Here is a 24,501-nt window from a genome sequence, read left to right on the forward strand (position 1 = left end):
ATTCCCAGCAGGGGGCGCATGAGAGGCAACCATATATTGATATTTCTCTCCCTCTCCCCTTCACCTCTAAAGATAAATGAATAAAATCTTAAAAAAAAAAAAAACCAAACCAACAAAATGCTATTCATCAGAGCTTGATGTCATTTTTTAAAGCTAAGGTTTAGGTTTGGTTGTGCGGGTCCTGGCTGACTCTGGGCCTGGTTCCAATGACAGACAAGTGTTCAGAGTCGTTCTGATGCTGTTTGACACTGCTGCTCGGGTGCTGCCCAGGTCCAAGCTGGAAGAAAAGCTGGGCGGTGTTTCCAGCTGCAGTTCAGTTCACAGACCTTCTGCTGTGTTCTTTTTTGTCAGTTCCACACAGGCTGCAGGCATCTGCCAAGACTTACTGTTTAAGTGCAAAGAATCCCTTTCCCCGAGGTCCCTCCTTTCTGAGTTTCTCCGGCTGTCTGGTGGGAAGGAGGAAGGGCAGTGTCTTGGGGCGGGGGGGGGGGGGGGGGGGGGGGGGCGGTGGTCACGGTGCCCCACTTGTTTCCAGTCTGCTGACACCACCCCAGCTACCAGGTCGGGGGTGCATTCCCCCTTTCGTCTAGTTGAATTTTAAATAATAAGGCTGCTTAGAGGACCCACTTTTATAGTCAGTATTTGGGGGGACAAAGAGTAGATGGGTTAGAGTGATGTTTCTGAAGGTGTCAGGGCTGTCACGGGCTCTTCGATGACACCCGAAGAATCAAAACCAGACGTGACACGAGCCTGCCCAGCCGTCAGAGCAGATCAAGAGGACAAAGCCAGTGTTGAGCATCAGCCACTGAGGGATGCTGACAAGTGACAGGATGTCATTGTCCTGCCCGGTGAGGAGTGGTTGCTGGAACCAGAGAAGACCAAAAGCGGCCAGCATGGAAGGCGTCTTTCAACGTGTTCCCAAGGATACTTGAGGGCTGGATCCTCATGTCTCCAGTCATCCTCTAGGTCTCCACTGCCTGTAGCTCACCCAACTCAATCTACCAATGAAAATTGACTCTGGAAGAAGGTTGTTAATTCCACCTGCATAGAAATGGCCCTTCTACCTTAATGGGATGTGAGCAGTCCACTCCGGAGGGCCCTGAGGTCACAGAAGGAGTGGATCTTTCCTTCGACGGTGCCAAGCTCGGCATGTATGTCTCAATGGCTCCAAGTCTGGAAACAGGACCTATCTGCCAGGCATCAGTGTGCTTTCCATGTTCTTTGCCCATCCAGGCCAGTTAGCCTACCAGGAGCGTCTCACTTCTTGGCGTCAGTCAGTGTGAGTTGAGCGTCTTCAGTTTCTAGACAGGAAATCACTTCCTATGACCTTGTTCCCAAGTCAGATTTATACCCAGTGCTGCCTCCTGCTTGCAAAGGGTGCAGACCTTGTTCTGGGAGTTCCAGAAAAATAGCAAGTGGATTTGAGGTTCAGCAACACAAATTAGAATTGTATTGTAGTGAATTCTTCAGAATGAAATCATAGGCAGTGAGCAGGTGGCTGCTGTGGAAGGGATTGTGGACAGAATAAATCATTTATAATAGAACACATCTTGGAGGCTTTCTTCAGAACTGAGTTTTAGACTCCCAGGTCAGTAGACCAAGTCAACTTTCTTAAATTGATTACTATTATTTTTAGCTGTTTGCAGAGAACTGGGTGGTGGTGCATTTGAACCAAATGTAAGAAAAGCCAGAGGAACCTGGGCTGTTGCAGCGTGGGCCGGCCGGCCCACTATCGGGAGGAGTCCTGGCCAGGGCGGCGTGGGGCGCTGGGCTAGCTGCCTGCTGGGGCCCTTCCAACGCTGGGTATCTCCTTCTTGTGAAACCAAAACACTGACTCCTGCCTCCTTGCCCACATGCGTTGACATGCTCATTTCCAAAGAGGGTGGTGCAGGCGACCTCTGCCACCGAGAGCCAGGAGAAGGTTAGGAGCTCTAAGGGCAGCGGGCCTCACAGGCCCCCTTCCCTCCAAGCTGCAGAGATGGCGCTTCCCTGCAGACCCCACCTGGCCAGACCCAGGACTGCCCGGTGCACACTCATTGATGCTTATACCAAATAGGGCGTGTACGGCTGGGGCTGGTGGGACAGCCCCGTCCCCACGTTGGAGTCGGCAGAGAGGCAGCAATAAGCATTGGGTGAGTGAGTGACAGTGGTGTGGCTGAGGGGCCTTCAGCCCACCCTCGCACCTTTCCAAGTTCCGAGGAGGCTACAAAAGCTCCGTTTATAAAAGAAAGCCAATAATGTAAATAAACTTAAAAACAGCCTCCAAGCATGATTTCTAAAGGAAGATGATGAATGTGAAACCACCCACAGGATGCGGTCCAGTCTGGTTTTTCTGTGCTTTGTCATTTCTATGATAGGAACTTTTGTTACTTAACTCTGTGCATAACTTATTTAATGTACTGTATAAATGAACCAAAACTGGTAAATATGTATTTAGTTTGTTCTACTTAAAGTAGTCAATAAAAAGGCTATATTCCTTTTCTGACTCGGGCTGGAGTGCTGCTGGGCAGGAGGCTGGTGCGCTCACTGCAGTGCGGGGGGGCAGCCCCCCCCCCACTGGCGGTCCCCACTGTGGCCTGAAGAACAAGGGGGGTGGGGGGTGAAATCCGGATCTACCGCTGAAGAGATGGCTCCAGGCGCTGGGCCTCTGGGAAGCCGGCTGAGGGCCCCGCCCCACTCGCGCCTTGACTCTGCCTCCCTGCACCTCAGGGCCAGTAACCGCTTACGGACTCTCCCAGTTCCTTGTTAGCTTCTTCACCCTTATGTAATTGAATAAGGAAACTACAACCAGGAAGTTTAAAAATTGTCATGTCCTTCTCACAATGATGGATTTAACTAAGTTGATTATTGAAATAGGGTTTCTACAACGGAACGCGTCTCAGATCCCTGCAAGCCTGCCTGTTTGCTGTGTCTCCAGCAGGCCCCAGGTCTTCAGGTATTATTACAATATCAGATACAGAAACCTCTAGAAAAAAAATGTAAAGTTTGAGAGTAAAAATAACTTGGCAGACAGCCCTCCCTAGGCTGCTAATCTAGGAGAGAGAACACAATAATCAAGCTTAAAAAATTAAAAATAGGCAGATTTAAAAACAATTCTAGAATTGACAATCACTGAAATAAATACAGCAGATTCAATGAATCTGAGCGTGCGTGAAACATTACTGCACGATTTTTTGTCATAGACAAACGGAAAATAGGTTGTTCCTTCTGGAAGGTAGTTGCTAGGGAGAAACCTTTCAAAGTTCACCTAGTATGGAGTCCAGAAACCTGTTGACTTATGTTTCTCAGTAGAAAGGGAAATATTTGGTACCAGGTGACAATATAATCTCAGAAGGAGCAAACACATCTATCTATAAACCCATCTTGCCCGTCTGTGCTTGTTTCTAACTGCTGGAATTTCAGGCTTGTGAATCGAGTGTGTAGCCAGATCCTCCCTCTGGGGGGCTGGGAAAACCAACAACAAACCACCACCCACCATTGTCCAGGACGGTTTCATTGCCTGGTGCCGGGCGCCCTCTAGTGGAAAAAGTCAGACATGCTACCTCTGCCGTCTCCATCGACAAGCCAAACACACCTGGCAACTTTTCCTTCTTTGCTCCCACCTTTTCTGAGCCTGCCTTTCTGCCCCACAAATTCGGGTAACATCCTCTGGGTGCTTCCTAGGAAGCTGCAGAAATGATCAGGCCTTGGCCCCACCACACCTACCTGCCGAGGGGGCAGCCCTAGAAAGCCCTGGATAGCCCGCACTAGCACCAGGCTCCACCTTGTGCTCTGCGCTGTGCTCCAGTGGCTCTTTCTTGCTGCCCCATCTGCCATCCTGCAGCTACAGAGCTCGGCCGCACTCCTTCCTGCGTTCAGCTCTGAGCTGGCTTCCGTTATCAGAGGATGCCCAAGATCTCCCTCCGTGCTGTTCACGTTTGATAAGCTATCAGTACCCGGGAGAGGGTCCAGCTGTGTGACCCTTGCTCACAGAGCTTCTGTGTTCTCCATCTGTTTCGGGGTTCAAATGATGCCTACACCATTGGGTTGTGCGGTGAAGTATGATCCTGTGGGAGTCACACCAACGCCCGGGGCTGCCGTCACAACCTGCTTCTCTCTCTGCCGGTATGTGATTTCCCTGAGGATTAATCTTTGTTCCAACATTCTGCCTGGAGCCTGGTTTTTTACCGAAGTAGTGTTTGTTCTGATAATAATTTCGTGAAGGCCCACCTAATTCTTAGTCCCTCTGTTTCACTCTGTCACAGGCTGTGTTAAATGCACTTGGTGTGCGTGTTTCTCACTGAGGGCCAGAGGCCAATGGCAGCAACCTAGATTCTCTGTAACACCTGGCCTGGCACTAGGCCAGTCCCTAAGACAGGTTTGAATGTGTGCAGGTGAGTCACGGGCACAGGTGGGAGGAAGGTGAGGAGGCAGGTGCAGGGAACGGGTGGAAGGGCGGGGAGTGGCAGCTACTAGATGGAGCCGGGAGCTGTACCAGCTTCAGCACTCTGCCTACCCTTGACCTGGGTACTGCCATCAGCCCGGGACATTTCACCATCCCCAGCACCTTTCACAAAGCAGGTGCCCAGTGGCTGTTGGTATGAGCTGAAGAGCCAACAAGAGCAGGGTATTGAGGATAAGGATTGGGAAAGGTAACCCAGACCTAATGGCTTTTACCCGGTATATGAAGGCTAAGGAGGTGGTTTTGTCGTGAGTAGGGGTGCAGGGGGAGCAAAGGCCAAGAGTGGGTGTGACTAAGGTTGTAAATAACCCAGCTCATCTGGAATGTGTTTTACAGACAGGAGGCTGCACATACTAGGAGTAGGAGGCTGATTGATAAGGGCCTTGAATGCCAAGTCAAGATTTCAAAGCCCTAGCTGGTGTAGCTCAGTGGATTGAGCACGGGCCTGTGAAGCAAAGGGTCACGGGTTTGATTCCCAGTCAGGGCACATGCCTGGGTTGCAGGCCAGGTCCCCAGTAGGGGATACAACCTCCCCAGGAGAGGCAACCACACATTGATGTTTCTCTCCCACTCTTTCTCCTTCCCGTCCCCTCTGAAGATAAATAAAGTGTTTTTTAAAAAGATTTCAAACTTGATTTTTAATTTCATTTATTGATTTTAGAGAGAGGAAGGGAGAGAGAGACATCAATTTGTTGTTCGACTTATTTAGGCATTCATTAGTTGTTTCTCGTATGTGCCCTGACTGGGGATCAAACCTGCAACTTTGGCGAGTGGAGCCGTGCTGTAACAGACTGAGCTATCCAGCCAGGGCCCAGTCAGACTTGATCTTGATACTGAAGGCAGTTCCAGGGGATGGGGGGTGGGTTTGGGCATTGAAGGGTCTTAGCAAAAGGGGTGTGATCACAATGGGTAGCATTGTTTTGAAAGCGCCCTCTGGCTGTTCCATTATGGGGAATGCACTGTTGAGGGTGGGGTGGGGACAAGAAGCCCAAAGAAGAGGTTAGTTACCATGGTCCTCCAAGCCAGACATGATAGTCGTCAAGACCTGGGGAGCAGAGGGATGGCAAGATGGAGATGAAGGGGGGCTTGCTTGAGAGAGTAAAGTAGACACAGTACAAAGGCCTGGCGCCCCCCTCTCTGCCCCCACAGCTCCAGCTCAGAGCTGTGTTCCTCCTGTGGCTCCAACTCCAGCCCCGCCCCCTGTCCAAGGTCCAGCCCCCTTATCCACCCAGAAACTCCTGTCTGGCAATTGCCTGGCTGTCCACTACCTGCAAGGTATCACTAAAACTGCCTCTGGCCTGGTCCCCCAGGCTCGCCTCCAATTCCTCACAGTCAGATTCCACCTCCCACTCCTTTGCCGCATTCTCACTGCCTGTTGAACCCCCACAGCCATCTGGAGACCCTTACTCGTCCTTCACAGCTCAGAGCAAACACTGTCTTCAAGGGGCCTTCCTTCCCCAACCTGGCAGGACCCTCCCCAGCACCTCCAAGCCTTCAGCAAGGGAGGGAGGACACAGTCCATCTTATTAACTTATTTTATTGATTTTTTTGAGAGAGAGAGAGAGAGAGATCAATTTGTGGTTCCACTTACTTGTACATTAATAGGTTGATACTTGTATGTGCCCTGACCAGGGATCAAACCCACAACTGTGATGTATCTCAACAACATTCTAACCCAGGGGTCACGGCCTGGTAGGCACCAGGCTGCAAGCAAAGGTGGCCTGAGCTCCGCCTCTTATCCTCTCCCTGTTTTTTTAAAGGTGTTAAACTTGGACAGCTCCACAGCAGAGCGAGGCAGGCAAAACCGAAGGAGCCCCTGCAGAGATGGCAGCTGGAGGATTTCGGCATCTTTGTCCAGAGAAGGCAGTGGGGAGTTTTTAGTTGTGAAGCTTGGCTGTGGCTGTGTTTGTGGAGAAAACAAAGGAATTAGAATACGGAGCAGAAAGACGGTTATTTCTCCTGGGTGGGCTTCTTTAACAAGGACAGACGCTGCAACCCCCTCACGCCCACCCAGAGCCCAGTGGGCTCAGGTGCTGGCAGCACTTTCTAGGAAGCTAGTCCAGGGAGCAGGGCGGCGGAAGGGCGGGACGGCAGCTTCTCTCCGGAGACAGGTTTCAGGAACCCCATGGCGCTGGGGGGGGGGGCGGCGGGGGGGGGGGGCAGCCTGAGAAGGCTCTGGGCTTAATCCCCAGCTCCCCAGTCAACAGCTGAGGGGCGCTGAAAGCACAGAACACATTCACTCCCAGAACCAGGCCTTGTGGGGGTGAGAGGGCCCTGAATTGAGGAAAACAGGGTCAGCGGTGATGACGGCGTTCCCACCACCTGCAGGCTGCGGGGCTTGAGATAAACGGACTGATTTCTGAAGGAAGGCTTCCTGCCCTGAGCTGTGGTCTGAGACGAAAACCAGCCCCACCACCTGGCCTGCTTGCCAAGGGAGAGACAGGACAAGACCTCAGGGGTGACCATTGCCTTTACTGTCCTCAGCATGGGGCGGGGGCTGGGTTCAGATGTATCTGGGGACAGCAGGTGACTCAACCCAAATTATTACTACTTGGCAAGGTCACCTTGGGGCTTTCCATTGTGTGCTGAGTATGGGTGGGCATGAACATGCAAATGATATGCAAATGACATGCGACCAACCCAGGATCTTCCGGTTGTCTCTGGTGCAGTGGAGGGAGGGTGCTGGAGGAGTCAGAAGCCTGCCAGCCCAGGTCCTTACCCCACACTGCAGATAGATCCAGCCCACCCAGAGGGGGTGAGGTTCAGGGGAGGGTTGGGGGTCCCTGAGCATCAGTCCTGGTTCTGCTGCTGGTTGAGGAAGAGCAGAAGCCTGGCCCCAAGACGGCAGGAAGAAAGCAGGGCGCCCACTAGGCAGCCAGACAGCCCGAGGCCCATCCAGAGGCGGAAGGGATCTGTCCCGGGTCGTAGAGCGAGGCAGGCAGAGGGGCCAAGAATCCAGGCCTCCTAGCCAGGCAGAAGCCAGAACGCATCAGAGACCAAAGCTACAAATAAAATACACTGATAAAGAAACAGAAAGCAGGCAGCCCAGTCCCTGATCCCTGGGCTGAGAGACTCTCCAACGGCTGGTCTGGGAGGCCTCTGAGAGCCAGGCCCAGGTCAGGAGCAGCAGTGTCCTTGGTCTTGGTGCCGAATCAACCGGTCCAGAAGCTCCTGAAGGATGCAGGCAGGGCCCCAAGGTCCTTACTAACGCAGGTCCTGGTCAGTTATTATTCATAATCCACCAGGAGGCTGGGGGTCAGAGGTTGGGGGTCAGAGGCCATCAGGGGCCCACTGACCCTCCTCAGATCCCAGGGATATGGAGAGGGCCGGGGCTTCAGCGCACCTGGGAAGAACACAGTGGTGAGGGTGTCCGGAGCCCGCAGATGGTCAATGAGGATTCGCTGGAAGGCCTTACTGCAGGCAGACTGCTGGTGCCTGCGGAGAGCCATGGAGTGGGTCTGGGCTGGTCCCCCCCGCAGATCAAGGCCTCCCCACTCCCTCCCCAGTCCTGCTGCCTGGATTCAGACCCTAGTTCTTCCTCACACTGTCTCCAAGCCTCAGTTTTCTGCTCTGTGAAATGGGACAACAGTATCTACTGGACTGGGAAATTGTGAGGGTTACGTGCAGTAACACGCAAGTACTTGGCATAGGATGTGATCCAATGGTGAGAATGTATATTCATTGAGCACCTACTGTGTACCCAGCTCTCTGTTCAGTTCTTTACACATCATCTCATTCAGTTCAAATGAGGATAGAACTGTTATTACTCCCATTTTGGAAAGGGGGCCACCAGGGCTCAGAGGGGTGAAGTAACTCCTGACGTCACAGGATAAGAGGAGAAGAATGAATAGAAGAGGATTTGAACCCAGGCCTGACTCACTCCAGGGCCCATACTCTATAAACATTAGCTGTTCAGCCACCATTCTTACCTTCTCCAGGAGGCCTCATCCTGCCAGAACTCGTACAGGGTGAAGGAGGCACTGTCAAGCATCTTCTGGGCAGAAACACTGTGGAGCCAAAGAGATGGCCGGGCTGGGTGAGGCCTGGGCTGCCACCACCGCTGCCCACCCAGACGGGGGTTTCCAATGGGAGCCCTGGCCCGAGACGTTCAGCCCCGATGCTCCTCCCTGCTCATCCCCCGACCTTGGCCGGACCACCAGATGACAACGGACTCACTGCAGGCAATGGCTCTGGGCCTCCGTGAAGTCCACATAGCAGCTCAGGGCATGGTGGAAGTCCTGCAGGGCTTCTTCCGCCACCTGCACCTGCCTCTGGGCCACGAGGATATGCTGGCAAGGGAGGCAGCCCAGTTACCTCGGTGGGGCAGCACACGAGTGAGGGGCTGGCTGCAGCTTCCAGGGGGACCCTGCCCAGATCACGGGGACCTGCCCGACCCTGGCCCCTGGAGACATTCCTGACTGCATCCCCCTCTCCCTATCCCCAAGGTCACTACCACCTTGATCCAGCCACTGTTCCCCTCTCCTGCAGTATGTTGCCACTTCTTACTGCTCCTCCAGCCTCCGCCCACACTGCCCAGACCCGGCTTTCAGACACGCAGCTAAGGGAAACTGATGCTCAGAGAGGGGCAGTAATTTCCGCAGGGTCACAGAGCAAGGACCACAAGCCAGCACCTGCCTGCCAGGCCTGGGGGAGAGCGCTGGGCCACGCTGGGAAAGGAGGCACGTGTGCCAGCAGAGGCCAGGTTGGTAGCTGGCCCCGTGAGCCCCCCCACTTCATGACAGCCAACCCCTGACACCCAGCTATCTATCCCATTCCCAGGCTCACCGAGTCAAGTCCCTTGGAAAGCTCCTCTTCACGTAGGGGTTCCAGCCTCGGCGACTGTGAGGGACAGAGAGTGTGGGCCAGGCTCCTGGCACGTGGCCATCTTGAACAGATTCCAGGAAGGTCCACCCCCACGGGCCATTCGGGTGCTCACCTTGCACTCGAGCTGGTCGATGAGCTCCTGGAGACGGTTGACCTGGAGCCGCCACTGCATCTCAGCCTCCGAACTCCGCCCTGCAGCAGGGCGGGGAGGGGGCCCATGGGGGCAGTTAGGCTGGGAGGTCTCTCAGGATGAACCAAAGGGCAGTGAAGGAGCAGGTATTGGGGGCACTGCTCCGGACCCTCCTCAGCCAGCCCTCCCAGCCCACCGCGGGCACACCTGTGTCAGAGGAGCCAGGAGACCATGTGGGTGACCGACCGATGCTCCGCAGGCCCCTGCGCCCTGCCCGCCGGCTGCCACGGGGCCTGCTCTGCACCTCCGCTCTCTCTCCATCTGACCTAAGGGGAGTGGAGGCTCAATCCACTGCTGGCAGGCAGGCCCTCAGGGACCTCAAAACAGGGCGAGGCCAGGGTGGAGTAAGACAAGCTCCAAGGGACATGCCAACCACCCTCTCACATTCTTGGCCTCCCTGCCCCAGAACAAGGGCTCCATGCCCTGACTGGTGCAGCTCAGTGGGTTGGTTGGGTGTCGTCCTGAAAACCAAAGGGTCGCCAGTTCGATTCCTAATCAGGGCACATGCCTGGGTTTCAGGCCAGGTCCCAGGTCGGGGAGTGCAAGAGGCAACTGATCAATGTTTCGCTTTCTCCCTCCCTTTCACTCTCTCTCGCTCTCTCAAAATAAGTAAAATCTTTAAAAAAAAGAACTTGGGCTCCAGGCTGCTGAAACGCCAGAATGAGATCAAAGCTAAGGGACTGGGAATGTGGAGATAATAGGTGTTCTCGAAGTGGCCTGCAGGTGGCAGGGCTCCTCACGTACCGTGGCCCCTGGGCCTGGGCCTGGGCCTGGGCCTCCAGGGTGTCTGACGCCCCCTCCAGAGAGCTCTGCAGGGCCTGCAGCTGGCTCACCGTCTCCCGCAGTAGGAAGCGGGTCACAAACTGGTCCACCTTGGAGGCCTGCTCGTACTCCTAGGGGCAGAGGGCACAGTCAGCACATCTAGGCCCTGAGCACATTTTTCTGAGTGGGGAGCCACTGTCCCGTTCCCCCACCCGCTCTGTCAGAGCGACAGTGGCCTGTGGACCAGGCATAAGCAGGAGGGCACAGGGACTGGGTGGGAGCAGGGCCTGGCCTCCCTCCCGGAAATATGAGGCCAACTTAGAGGGAGGCATCCATCTGTCATTCTCTGGCCCCAAGGCAACATCCATACTGGGGCCTCCACCTTCAGCTATTGAGGCTCCTGCACAGTTAGTTGGGGCGGGGGTTGGGGGGGGCAGGTCACAGGACAGCCCAAGACCTATTTCAATATATGAGGCAAAATGATGGTGTGGTGCGCCCCATATTCACCAGCTGACCACAAATATACCATCTGTGTGTGCCTGCATTCATTCATTCACTCATCAGTGCAACATTTACTGAGCACCTTTTACTGGGAGCTGCAAACAGAAGACAGCTAAGTTACGGTTATAACACACACATGCCAGCCTATGTAACCAGCCTCTCCTTTCCCCTCCCAAGGGCAGAAAGGGGGGGCGGGGCAGACCATGCACCAGGCCCTCAGGAGCTGTGGTCCAAGGACCTGCACTCGATATACAAGGGGCCCCAGAGACACCATCCATCAGGGGCTTGTCTCCTGCCCATGACCAGATGGACCCTGCTGGGCAGGCTGGTGAGAAGGTTTAAGCCAGGGAAGCAAGGACAGAGAGGAGGACAGGTCCTCTCGTTCTCAAACAGGCTAGTGGCTCCTGTCCTCTGTCCAGACTTTTGTCCTACCTGAGTCTTCTTAGCCACACTCAGAGCTCTCTAAAATCCTTCCAAAAAATTCCCTTTTGGGTACTTAAAATGCGTGGTCAGCCCTGGCAGTGTGCTGGTCAGTGGATTGAGCGCCGGCCTGTGAATCGTCACTGGATCGACTCCCAGTCAGGGCACATGCCTGGGTTGTGGGCCAGGCCCACAGCTTGGGTGTGTGAGAGACAACCAATCCATGTTTCTCTCCCTCTTTCTCCCTCCCTTTCCCTCTCTCTAAAAATAAATAAATAAGACCTTAAACAAAAGTGATTGGTCAGCTTCTGTCACTTATAACCAAAAAACCCTGCTGATATAAGCACCTACTCTATGCCAGGCCCTATTTCAAGCAGAATTTCATTAAATCCTTATAACAACAAATTGACCCCATTTTGCAGATGAGAAGACTGAGAAGCCCAGAGCAGTTGATTACCTTGGCCAAGGTCATGCAACTAGTTAGTGACAGAGCCAGCACTGAAACTCAGGCCACAGAAATACCTCTGCTCTCGTCACTATTGCACCCAGCCCAGTAATGAAACATCACCTCATATATGAGCACTAGGCCTTTTATAGCTGAGAAACCAAGGCCAGAAGTCACAGAGTGAATAGAGCCAAGAGTCCCCTGGGGAGGGAGAGGGGAGGGAATTTCAGGGGAAAAGGGGAAGAAGGATTTACAGGAACAAGTATAAAAGACACATGGAGCCCTGGCTGGTGTAGCTCAGCGGATTGAGCACGGGCCTGTGAAGCAGGGGGTCGCTGGTTCGATTCCCGGTCAGGCTGGCCTGGGGTGCGGGTCGGTTCCCAGCAGGGGGCACATGAGAGGCAACCATACATTGATGTTTCTCTCACACTCTTTCTCCTTCCTGTCCCCTCTCTAGAAATAAATAAAATATGAAAAAAAAGACACATGGACAAAAACTAAGGGGGGTGGAAATTTGAGGAAGGTGCTCAGAAGGTGGGGAGCACTGGGGGGGTGGGCTGGGATGGGAGTAAAAGATAGAAAATTTAAATTTAAAAATAAATAAAATAAAATAAAATAGAGTCCCCTGTGGGTTCCAGGAGAACCTCAGTGTCTGGAGCTGGTGAGGTCGACTGATGAGGTCACAATGTGGCCTCTCGGGGACACTGCTAGAACCAGGGACCTCCAGGCAGAGGGCAGGGCAGAGCAGCAGGGGCTGTGGCCCCCAGTGCTGAGCAGCCCTGCCATGGGAAACAGCGGTTTCCACAAGAGGACCAAAGCGCCCAAGCAGGTTGGCAAGGAGAGGCCACCTGATAGGAGCAAGGCCCATGGGAAACAGCGGTCCTTCAGCCACCTCCAGCAGAAGCCAGGCCTGAGTGCCAGGGGGTGAGGGAAGGTGGGGGTCAGGAGAACGCAGACTGGTGGGCAGAAGGGGATGTGGAGGGTCTAGGCCTTGTGGGCCTCAATCCTAGGGACGTGGACTATGGGGTTAGAGAATCCCTTCTGAGGATGAGGGTTCTGGAAACCCATGTGGGTGTGGATGGGATCCTAAAAGCCCAAAAGGAAGGTAGGGATTCCAGAAACCAGGAGGTGGATGAGACTTGGGAGTCAGAAGGGTGGGCAGAAGAGGGTTCTCACAACCTGGAGGAGTGGGTGGAGGTCCCAGCAGAGCTGATACCACTGGGCCATGAGCGCCAGGGGTTTCCTTACACCAGCCCCCTCTCCAGCCCCCATTCTCAAAACGTGCCATTTCCCCCCTCTTCAAGTGGGAAGACACTCTGGGTGAGGGTTCCAGCATCAAGGCTGGGAGGGCAGGCAGGGATCCCATAACCATGCACAGAGAGAGGTCTCGGGTCAGCCTGGACGGTGAGGGTTTCCAGGAGAGACAGGGGTCCCTGGCGATGAGGTAGGGTGGGGATCCCCCTACCAGGCATGTAAGGATGGCGGGAGTTACGGAAACGCAATGGGCAGAGTCTTCGGAGACAGGACCCCGAGAAGAGGGCAGGGCACGCTCTTTTCCCTCGCACCACTGCCCAACCCCACACCAAGATCATGTTGCTTACCGCCCCCAGCCCTTTCCCCCAAGCGGCAGCAGCTAGCAGAGGTGGCGTCGGGCCCAGACGCAGGGCCCAGGCAGCACAGCGAAGATGCAGTGGATGCCCAGGTGGGCTCCAGAGCGGCGCCACCCATAATGAGAGGAGCAGGCGACGGCGCAGAGCTGCCCGAGTGCACTCGCACCCCAGACAAAGATCCCGGTCCTGCTGCAGTTACTGCGCTTGGGGCTGCAGGAGGCGCGGCGCCGGGCAGCGGATGGGACCGGGGGCGGGGCCAGTGCAGGGAACACGACCAGGGCCACCCTGGGCTGGCAGCTCCGGGTGGCCAAGAAAGAGGCCGACTCTACCTAGGTGTGTACGCTCAAGTGGCACCGTTGCCCTTGCACTCAGCTCTGAGCGTCCAGCCTGGACGCCCATTCCCCCGACCCCCAACCCCCCCGCCCCAGCCCAATAAAGAGTACATAGCAACCGTGGCTCCTGTGAGCTTTGTCTGAGGTGTCTGGGTTCGAGGACAAGACAGGGATGGACAGGAGAATTGAGGACTGAGCAACGGCCATAGTCTGGAGCCAATCGATTTCTCTTTCCTTGTGACCCAGGGGTCAGAACCCTGCCCCTGGAAAGGAGGACACCCTACCACAGTACAGAAGGGAGGCTGTGCCCCCTTACCCCCACAACTCCAGGCCTAGGCCATACCTTGAGTCTGTAGGCCCAAGGTAGGTGAGCCCAGTCTTGGCCATAATGGGAGGAGAGGCCTGCTTCAGCAGATGCACAGCATCTCCAAGAGTCTCCAGCACTCACATATCCTCCTCCCAGGCAAACAGCCACCACCTTGGAGAAGAACTATGAGGGTCCTTACTGTCAGCAGGGGTGGGGCTTGAGACTCCTTCTGCTTGTGAAAACTTCCAAGAGGAACCGAGCCTCTTGACCTCTCACCGCTATCCCACTCTGCCTGAGAACCCACAGGGCAACTCGGACACTTGTCTCCCAGCCCAGCCTGCTTCACCGGCTTCTCCACATTGCAGCAAAAGCTTCTTCAAAACCACTTATCTATAGGACAGCTCACTCTGCCTATACTTTCGCACTGGTTCTCCACTGCGCCCGGGGAAACACCCAAACCTATTACTGAAATGCAGTCCCAGCCCCCAGTGTGTCTTCTCCGGGTCTTCTCAGTGACTTCTACCCTCACCCCTGCTCTGGCCACATTGCCACTTGTGGTCTCCAGTGTGAGGCTCCCCTCCCGAATTTGCCCGTGAGAGGCCCAGCACATTTTCTGTGTGAAGCTGCTGCTCTTCGCTGTCCTGGGTCCCAAACCCAGTTCCAGAACCTGGAGCCTCCGCAGCCCTTCCCAATCTGCAGCCTGCCTTCCACTGGCGACCAAGCTTAGAATGACCCTTTGGGGGCAGATGCAGCAGGTGGAGGTCCCAGCTCACTAAAGCCGCAGGTCGAACTTCTGCTAAAAATGCACTTTTGTCACCATCAACGTCCCCTCCACAGTGCCTACGTCATACTGGAGGTTGCACGACCCATAGCACCACTCCTGATGCTTGTAAGAACGGACGCTTCCCTATTATCCACATGATAAGTCAGGGTAACTGTGTTCTTCAGTGTGGCCACAAGGCACTGGCCCAAGCCAGTAGCAGCCCCTCCCCTGGGACGGTATAGATCAGGAGCTACATGAACGTGCACAGGCTGAAGCCAGTCTTCAGAATAAAAACAGTGCAGAGTCACTGCACATCCTAGATTCCCCACAGCCCTGCTCCCAGTCTGTTCCTGAAGCCTGATTTCACCCTTGCCTTTGGTATTCATGGTACATACAAGGTCCTTGTAATAAAATCCTTATTTTAACTCACACGCATGTGACTGGGTCTTCAACTTGCAACCAAATGGTTGCAAAAGACAATAATGAGACTCTGTAGAGACCAAAAGTGGCCTCTTTTCTCTGTGTGTGTGTGTGTGTGTGTATTACTATTTTGGGGGGGGGGGAGAAACTGAGCTCAGAGATTAGCACTTGCTTGCATACTGAGTCAGCTTCAGATCTGAGTCACAAAGTCAGGCCCACAGGCTGGTCCATAGGTGGAAGCTCCTGAAGTTAAGGGTATCTCTGTGGGTGGCCTGGGCCCCTCAGAGATTAGCACACGGGCCCACAGAGTGGCTGTAGATCTGTGATTGGGAGGTTTCTTTTCAGCACTGAGAGGGGAGGAGCCCCACATTTGGCCAGAGCACATCAGATAATCCTAAATGGTTTGGGGAAGGAATCAGATTGGTTGTGCTGGGAAGCTGCAACCAGACCCCTGTCCCAGGGGCGAGGATGGGTCCAGGGCGTTTTCATTGGAGGAGAGGGCTGCGGAAGCACAGCAGGTGCTGAGGACTGAGGTCACAATGAGATCCAAGTTCTTTTCCCTCTTTCTCTGACGACCCACTCTCATCTCCACAACCAGGAACTACTTCCGGCAAGCTTAGGTGAGAGGTCCAAGACACTGCCTGGGCTCAAGGACTAGCCTGGACTTCTGGGTTCCCGATGGGGCCATATATGTCCGGATGACATTGCCACAAGCCTCTTGATTCTCAAAAGCTGCTCCTGATGGCTTCTAAAAGGGTTTGGCCCGGCCCTGTCATCATCCACCTCTGCAAGGGCTGAGGGAGCGCAGCCGCAAAGGCCAGTCAGTCCTCAGAGGGTAGGGCCTAGTGCAAGGCTGAGCCTGAGGTGGACGGAGAGGGCAAGTAACTGTGGGAGCCCAGAGAGAGAGGAAACTCACTTGACCCAGAGGTGGGGCCGCAGGACCAAGGGCGGAGCCAAAGCCGAAGAGACGTCCACTCCCGCCAGAAAAAGCGAACCTCGGGACCAGAGGGCGGAGCCAAGAATCGAGAAAGTACGGATCTAGTCCCCAAGGTGGGGATTTAGGCCCAAGAGGCAGAGCCAAGAGCTTAAAGGCAGGCCTTCCTCTAGGCCTGCGGGGACAGAACCGAGCCTCTGGGGGCGGAACTGAGGCCTGAAGGTGGCGTCGGTATCTGCGCCCAGGAGCCGTCGGGCCCACCGGCCGCTCTCACAGGGCCACATCGCCGTGGTGGTGGACCAGGGTTCGGGCTTCACCAAGGCGGGCTTCGCGGGAGAGAGGCAGCCTCGTCTCGTACTGAAGAGCTCCAGCCTAGTGCCCAGCTGGGACCGGCCCGTGCTGCCCGGAGCGCCAGGCTGTGAGCTGGCGGGCGGCGTGGCTCGGGCGCACCCCATCAAGCATGGTGTGGTGGTGGACTGGGAGGCGCTGGAGGGGCTCTGGGAGCGCCTGCTGGTAGGCGGTTTGCGGGTGTGTCCAGAGCAGTGGCCCGTGCTGGTGAGTGATTCGCCGTCGGCGCCACCCTCAAATCGCGAGAGGGTAGCCGAGCTGCTGTTCGAGGCTCTGGCAGTACCTGCGTGCCACATGGCGAGCACTGGGTTGCTGGCTCTGTGCTCCACGGGGGCGTTCAGTGGGCTGGCTGTGGAGGCAGGCGCGGGTGTGTGCCATGCCACGCCCATCTATGCGGGCCACTCGTGGCACAAGGCCACCTTCCGGCTGGAGGTGGCGGGCACCACCCTGTCGCGCTACCTGCGGGATCTGCTGGTGGCAGCGTGTCCGGATCTACTGCTGCAGACTGTACCCCGAAAGACCATCACACAGCTCAAGAAGCGCTGCTGCTACGTGTCACTGGACTTTGAGGGCGACCTCCATAACCCTGCCCGCCACCATCCAACCAGCTTCTGCTTAGGCAACGGCTGCTCTGTCTGCCTCAGCAGCGAGCGCTTCCGCTGCCCTGAACCCATCTTTCAGCCTGGTCTGCTAGGCCACACTGAGCCAGGACTGCCCAAACTGGCCTTCTGGGCACTGCAGAGCGTGCCTGGAACACTGCGGAAGAGGCTGGCTGACACTGTGGTGCTGGCCGGTGGCTCCACACTTTTTCCTGGTTTCACGGAGCGCCTGGAAAGGGAGCTGGAAGCCCAGTGCCGGCAGAATGGCTGTGGGGCACTGCAGCCACACCTCATGGCCAAGCCTGGGCGCGGCACAGCAGTATGGACAGGTGGCTCCATGGTGGCCTCATTTCACAACTTCCAACGCCACTGGATGACCCGGGCCATGTACCAGGAGTGTGGCTCCAGGCTGGTGCATAAAGTCTTTGACTGAGTCATACTGGACAGGAAGAGCTGGTGCTACCAGGGGGCTGCAGAGGCTGAGGCTTAGTGGGCTGAGCTGAAGCTCTATCAGAGGCATAGAGTGCCAGATAAAATTCTCAGATGACTAGAGTTGGCAGTCATTGTGTGGTGATGGGTCACCCCCCATCCCTTTCTGGGCCAGAAGAAGGTGGTCTGGTTCCTCCTGTGACCTGCAGTTTGAATTCCCAATAACTAGTGCCAGCTCAGAGATGCCTCTTCAGCTGTGCATGCCCAGGGCCCTGTTTCCATGGCAATACGGAAGGTGATGATCGTACTTGTGTATAGGTCACAGATACAGGAGTTGCTGCAACATGCCAACCCCTCATACTGTGCCATTGGGATTCCCATCCCATGCCAGGGTCACATCCCAAGGAATGACTCTCTGAAAAGCTACTATATTCCACGTGAAAGCAACCAGAGGGGCAGCCCTGTTCTCAGCTGATCATGGACTGGCTGAGGGTGTCAGTGAAAAATCCAAGGCTTGCTCACTACTCCCTCTTTGCCCCTTTATTCAGAGCTGTGGGCCAAAGGGAAGTGGAGACACCTCTTAAAAGGAACACATAAAGGCAAGGGCAGCTTATGGGTTTTTTGAAGTCACCATACAAAGGTGTGAAGCAATGGCTGTTAGCACTGTTTATGCTTGTGCACACATGTCCCCATGTGCACAAATGTGGGTGCACATATGCCTGCCTACTCCCAAATGTCCTCCGGCCAGGTCCTGCCGCTGCTAGGCTCTGCACACCAGTGTGGGCCTGCGGACACAGGCACAGGCACACCACACCCCAGGCCATCCCTACTGGGTCCTAGGCTTGATATCCCATAATAGTTCTGGCCAATCTCAAAAAACAGTAGAAGCAGCATCTCCAGGTATTAAGCACCTACTGTGTGCTAGGCACAGTTCTGGGTGTTGAAGAGAGAACAAGACAAACAAAATCCCTGCCTTCATTCTCATTTAATTGTCACAGTGTGCGGAGGCAGACTCTATTCTTACCCCCAGCTTACAGATGAGGGAACTGAAGCCCAGAGAGGGAAAAGGTGCACAAGCAGAAAGTGGGAGAGCCAGGATTTGAACCCACCCCTTTAGGTCCATAGCCCTAAGACAGTGGAGGCTCGCACAGCACAGCAGACACCCCCGTGCTCATTTGGGGCCCTCTACCCATCCTATCAGTTCTTTAACTCACCAACTTGGTGGTGTCCATGGCGGTGAGCACCGCACGGTTCAGGGACTCCAGCGCAGCCAGCACAGGCCGGTAGACACCCAGGTGTTCTGAGAAGTAGTCTGTGGACAGAGGGGGTGCGCCAAGGTTCTGCCTCCTCCCCATCTACCCAACCCAGAACTCATCCGCAGCCAACCAGGCCTCATACTGTGACCCGAGCCTACCCTACTCAGTCAGGAGACAGGTGACCAACCCTCGCCACACCCACCTGCCCAGAAGTCTCAGGAAACGAGCTCCAGGGGGCCTACTCACCACACAGTTTCTCCGTTTCCAAATTGCTGCAGGGAAAAGAGAAGGTGCCCTTCAGCCTCTCACATTTGAGCCTGGTGAACTGGCACTTCAAAGTCAACATTCCTCTCCCCCCACCCCCAGCTCAGTCTGACAAGGTGGCAACTCCTGCCTCTCCTCCAGGTTAAGTTGCTCAGTGGGCAGACATTTTGGGGTGGGGGGAGGGGCAGGGAAAGGATACTACTGCCTCATTAAACACTCTCTGAGGGCAAAAACTCTTGGCCTCCAAGGAAATTTCAGGCCTGTGTTGTGGACACAGGCCAGAGACGAGTGGTCAGAGCTGGGAAGGGAAAGCCAGGGCTTGGAAAGTACAGTGAAGGCATGGGGTATTACTTGGTAGGTCAGGGAGGGCTTCCCGGAGGAGTAGCTGCCTATGCAAGGCCTTGAAGAACAAGGAATTTGACTGGACTATCTTGTCGGGCTGGGGCATTCAAAGGTCCAGCCCAAGCCTCAGGATGGGGGGATGGGGGCATGGGAGCCTTGAATGTTGACCCAGAGTCTCAAATTTATTCTAAGGAGGTGAGGGGGGAAGGTTAAGTGAGAGGGAGGGACAGCTGTGTACGTGCTGTACCCCTGTGAGGAGGCATGGGGAGGAAAGCATGCAAACCCATGCTAAGGCCTGTAGCTGTGGGAGCGCATGTGGGGAGGTGTGTGTGTTCATGCACCTGTATCCATGGGTGAAAGCAGGCAGGGCCCAGCTGTCCCCAGGCATCCTCTGATCCCTGCAGCAAGCGGGACTGGGGGGGGGGGGGGGCGTGTGGGCTGAACCATGGTGGTGACTCAGGCCTGGCTATTTTAGGGTCCCAGTTGGAAGCAGTGTGATGGACAAGGCTGGAGCCAGGGAGGTGGTGAGTGGGTGGGAAAAACTTGGCACTAGGCTCTGGCACCCCTCTCCCTACCTCCCCGCTCCTCCTGTCCTCCATAAGGGACCAAAGCAGCAGGGGACCCAGTGGGGTACAGACAACCAGGCCTTACATCTTTCCATGGCTCTTCCTTCTCCCTCTGGTACTCACTCGGTAGAATGCCCGTCAATGCCGCCAAACAGCTCTCGCAGCTCCTTAGGGCTGAGGACCCCATCGGCAAAGTAATTCTGGAATTCCTCAAATGAGAGCTTACCATCATCTGACAGGTGGGCAGGAAGCAGAGTCAATATCCTTGACCTCTGGCTGCATCCCGCCCACCAGGTCCAGGTCCCCCAAAGGCTTTATAGCATCCTTTCATACCCACCCAGCCAGGTAGAATGGGATTCTGAGCTTGGTGGGGGAGCTGGCTGTTGGGGACAAAAGGGCCAGAGCCTCCAGAGATGCCCACTTAAGGCAACAGGGACCACTTAGCCCACACCCAAGAGACAGGGCATTACACACATGGAATTGGGTAGAGACAAAATAAATATTTGCCATATGAGGAAACAAATGAACAACAGCCTGGGACACAGCCAGATCATGGCAAGGTCTAGACATCTCTCGGAGAACTTGGGGGCTGAGACTCTGCCCCACATGCTGGCCAGCCTGGCCCCAGGGTAAAGGGAACCTTTGTGCTGTGGACCCAGGCCCTTTCCTAAGAAGCCACAGGGAGGCTGATGAGACCTTCCCAAGGGTTGGGGCCTCTGTAAGAAGCAGCAGGCTGCTTTGAATGGTGTGGCTCAGTTGGTTGGGCATCATCCTGCAAAGCGAAAGGTCACCAGTTCGATTCCCAGCCAGGGCACATGGCTGGGTTGCAGGTTTGGTCCCCAGTTGGGGCCCGTGTGAGAGGCAGCAAATCGACGCTTCTCTCCCTCTCCTTCTCCCTCCCTTCTCCTCTCTAAAAAATAATGAAAAAAAGAAAGAGAAGCGGCAGCAGGCTGGCCCCAGAGGGAATGACCTCCCGGTCATGGGGCCTGTAGCAGAGGCTGAGAGCATGTCAGCACGGTGGCTAAGGACGTTGGGGGTCTGGCCTGTAAGGTCTCTAAGCAGGGGGATCAGACAGAAAGCTCTGATCCGAGTGAGACTCTGCATCTTGGTCAATGGGCTGGGACGGTGGTCTCCACCAACTTGAAGAGACCCAAGGGGAAGAACCAAAGGGTGGGGACGCAATCCAATCTCAAGGAGGCTGAAACACAAGAAGGTCTGAAGACCCCAGACAGAAGGCCTCAGCTCAGACCCTCACCTGGTCAGTCAGGGTACACTGGGCTGTCCCGGGTCATCTGTGGGCAGAACCTGCTTGCTTACAAGGTGTCCTGCTTTCAGTTTCCCCAGACCAGGGTCTGAGACTTCCCAGAACCCAGGGCAGACAGAGCTGACTCTCTGGAGCCAGCTTTCTCATGCCTAGGCCCTCCCTGGGTCCAGATGGCTGGTCGTATGGAGAGTTACTGAATCCTCTAAAAATGTAAAAGTAAAATCCCCCACAGGGCCTCATCTCTATTAGCCCACACTTCTCAGCCTCTCATACAGGAAGCCTGGGACCAAGAATCACGCAGACCTGGGTTCAAGGTCCACCACTTATAGGCTGTGTTACCTCAGGCAACCAGCTTCACCTCTCTTGGCCCCTACTCCTTCGTCTGTGAAATGGGGTGAAGAACACGAGGTCATATACAAGGAGGCATCCACCACTGTGCCAGGGCAGTACATGAAAAGCAAGCCTCTACTTTTAGCCTCTGGCTAAATCATATTCCCTCCACTCCATCCTGCCAAACCTGGCTCAAAGCAAAACTTCCTCTGGGAAGGATGCCTTGATTGATTCTCTTGATTTGAATCCCCCAAGATTTTTCTCCATTCTAGACTGTATCCCCAAACCCCCACCCAGCCTCTATGATGTCCCCAACTTCTCCCTCCCCCCACTGTGGGACTCAGGGGAAGCCACACTCACCATTCTTGTCTGCTCTTCGAAAAACCTAGAGGATGAAGGGGCATGGATGGGAGCTGAGTGGGGTCTGGGAGGTAAGAGGCCCCCCACCCAACTCAACAGGGTTCCAGCTGGCTAGCCTGCCCTGTGCCTAGCCTTTCCTCCTGCCCAGCTCAGCCCTGCAGGAGCTCTCCAATGAGGGGAGCCAAGGAAGAGCACACAGCAGGTCCAACTGCTTGCTCACTTCTCCTGCGGGGCCTGGACTCTGGGGGGTACTCTAGGCCAGCTCCCTGTACCCCCCATCTCCCACACTGAGTCTATCCTGATTTCTGTCTGATGCATCAGCCCTTGGCACAGTCCCAGCTTGAGGAAGGTCGGGAGTTGGGCCAAGATGTGGCCTAAGAATCCCGGGCAACTCTCCCAGACCTGAATCCTCAACTCTGCAGTGTGGCCACAGTCCATCCCAAACTCTGCCCATCCTTGTGAGCCCGTCCTTCCTTTATGGGTGCCTAGGTTCTTGGCCTAGGACATGGGAGAGCAGGCCGGAGTTAACCCTTCCAGGACTGGGGCTTGCCCTGAGGCTGACTCAGTGTGTGTGTACATTTGTGCATGCAGGGGGCAGTGAGGGTCATAGTAGGAAAGGGTGGATGAACTGTATTTAAGGAGGAGCAAAGGCAAAGAGCAACAGAGACAGGTAAACAGAGGAGCAAAATCAAGACATGGTCCTGCCTCTCCCAAAGTCACCCAAAGCCACCCAGTAAAGGAGACCAGCAGCCAGGCAAGGGTGGGCATGCCAAAGCCTGGACAGAGCCCCTCTCAGCTCCAGGTCCTAAATGCCACTCCCCTCTCGCTGTTTTCTCAGTGTAGGTGAGGCTCAGGGATGAAACTAACTACTAACCAGAAGCCTGACTCAGAGAAGTTCCGCCACTGGCTTGAGGTCAGACAGCAGCCTGGTGTGGCCTGGCTGGGGCAGATAGAGATACTGGGGGTGCTAATCTGGAAATGAGGACACCAGGGGCAGTTTTTCTATCTGGAAAGTGGGAGGACCAGGTCCCTTTCTAGCCAGGACTGTGGTCAAGGTGCTGAGTCACTGGGGGATAGTGGGGAGGGGACAGGGGTATGGCCTTTCCCACAGGCAGGAACCTCTAGGAGTGTGAGTGGACTAAGCACTGGGGTGAAAGGTGGGAAAGGGACTCAGGGCAGTGAGCCAGGCCAGGCTGCTCCACGCTGGTGCTCATGGAGGCTGCAGGCCACCAGCCACCACAAGAGTGTACAGACTACAGAGGATGACTGTGGGCAGCCTTGACCAACTGTGGGACCCCCACGGCCCCTGGGTCTAGTTTAAGGGACTCTACGGTCAGCATCGGGTCTTACTCTTCCAGGCCCCCCGGCTGGATCAGCCCAGCCAGGGATAGAGGAGTATTGCAACTGCTCCTGTGACCAAGTGCTGATAACCTCCACCCCGCCAGAAACACAGATGGGGTGGATTCGGGGGGCGGGGGGCACAGGGACAGTGACACTGTACCACAGACAAGGAGGTGAGAAAGAATGAGGGACAGACGAGACACAGAAGCAACGGGGTAAAGAAGGGAGAACAGACACAGCAGTCAGAGAAACATAGTGAGAGGCAGGGCCCCTAAGAGACCTGGAGGGAGTGACACTGACAGAGACAGGAAAACGGCAGCAAGAGACAGGCCAGGAGAGAAGATACGAGACAGAGAGCTCGGCGAGACAGGGAGAGGTAAGACCTGGAGAGAGCCTGCCAGACACCATGAACCCCGAGGGCCCGAGAGCCAACGCCCCCTGCCCGCTCCGCACTCACATCCTGGAACAGTGCGTGTCCCGCAGAACCAGCGGCTGGCGTGGGGAACCGTGGGGACTGAGGCGCGGGCTGCTGGATCAGGCACACGGTGAGCAGTCCCGCGCACGCCATGGCGCCACCACCGCTAGGGTCCAGCCGGGCTGAGGATCCCGGGATCTAGATACCACAGCCTTGCAGCAGCTGGGGACTGAGGAAATTGGGAGGCGCTCCCACCCATCGGCGCCGGCGCAGACCCCAAGGCCCCGCCCCCAGAGCTCTGCCCCCCTGCCAACGGCAGCCGAAACTCCTCCCCACTCGCCGGGAGGAGTTATCAGCCCCTGCTGGGCTCTTTCCCAGTCTGGCAAAGGCAAACAAACTGGTTAGGAGATGCAAAATGGAGACGCCTAACACTGTCCCCCCTTCAAGGTTGTCACCAGAGGCTTGGTCACTGCTAGGGAACCTTGCAAGGAATCTTTCCCGCCAGGGACTAGCCAAGAAAATGCCTCAGCCTGGGAGCACTACACAACCAGGAACAGGTGAGGGCTGCACAGGCCCACCAAGGCTAGGTCCCACATCATTGTACGCTCAGCAAACTGCAGAGCAATATCGTGACACCTGGTTTAAAGCGACCACCTCCAAGCATCCGTATCTTCTTTGTAAAATGGGGGAAGACTCAAAAACTAGGACTGGCTCAGAAGCCCACCTGAGGGTCTGTTAAACAGGTCTGTGTGAACAACCTCCCAGTCTACCCATCCTTCACACAGCAGCCAGTGGACGTTTCTAATACACAAAGGTAGACTTCCCAGGCTCATCCGTTGAGTCCTTGGCCACTAAATTGCCTGCCTGCCTGAACTTCTCTGGCCCGCACATCAGATTTTGTCTTGATCCCCCCCTGGCCCAGGGCCTTTGCCCACTCTGCCCTCCACTTTGTTTTGTTTTCACCCTCAGTTAACCATTTATAGCTCTCAGCTCATGCACTTTTCTTCAGGAAGCCCTAATTTTTAAAAAAGATTTTCT

The 24,501-nt window shown here is 55.4% G+C and overlaps 2 protein-coding genes across 3 annotated transcripts; one reads left to right on the forward strand and one right to left on the reverse strand.

Annotated features, from left to right (window-relative positions):
• Positions 1 to 7,147: 7,147 nt before the first annotated feature.
• On the reverse strand, positions 7,148 to 23,713 carry NECAB3 (N-terminal EF-hand calcium binding protein 3). 2 transcript variants are annotated; one of them, XM_037043882.1, is made up of 13 exons: positions 23,506 to 23,713; positions 21,708 to 21,732; positions 19,877 to 19,985; positions 18,828 to 18,853; positions 18,540 to 18,637; positions 10,200 to 10,348; positions 9,603 to 9,721; positions 9,378 to 9,457; positions 9,227 to 9,280; positions 8,618 to 8,730; positions 8,371 to 8,448; positions 7,785 to 7,876; positions 7,148 to 7,612 (listed from the first exon to the last, which is right to left on the reverse strand). In XM_037043882.1, exons 1-13 carry the CDS (start codon positions 23,614 to 23,616, stop codon positions 7,431 to 7,433), a joined length of 1,236 nt encoding a protein of 411 aa, XP_036899777.1. In that variant the 5' UTR covers positions 23,617 to 23,713; the 3' UTR covers positions 7,148 to 7,430. The 2 variants fall into 2 exon arrangements, with proteins under 2 accessions (XP_036899777.1, XP_036899778.1); XM_037043883.1 differs by having other exon boundaries at positions 7,519 to 7,690.
• On the forward strand, positions 12,368 to 17,329 carry LOC118985820 (actin-like protein 10). Its single transcript, XM_037044680.1, has 4 exons — positions 12,368 to 12,507; positions 12,594 to 12,688; positions 13,194 to 13,285; positions 16,172 to 17,329. The coding sequence occupies exons 1-4, from the start codon at positions 12,368 to 12,370 to the stop codon at positions 17,327 to 17,329; spliced, it is 1,485 nt and encodes a 494-aa protein (XP_036900575.1).
• Positions 23,714 to 24,501: the final 788 nt, after the last annotated feature.

This window comes from Sturnira hondurensis, unplaced genomic scaffold, assembly GCF_014824575.4.
Source record: "Sturnira hondurensis isolate 20B ecotype Veracruz unplaced genomic scaffold, ASM1482457v3 Scaffold0004136, whole genome shotgun sequence".
Taxonomy (NCBI): domain Eukaryota; kingdom Metazoa; phylum Chordata; class Mammalia; order Chiroptera; family Phyllostomidae; genus Sturnira; species Sturnira hondurensis.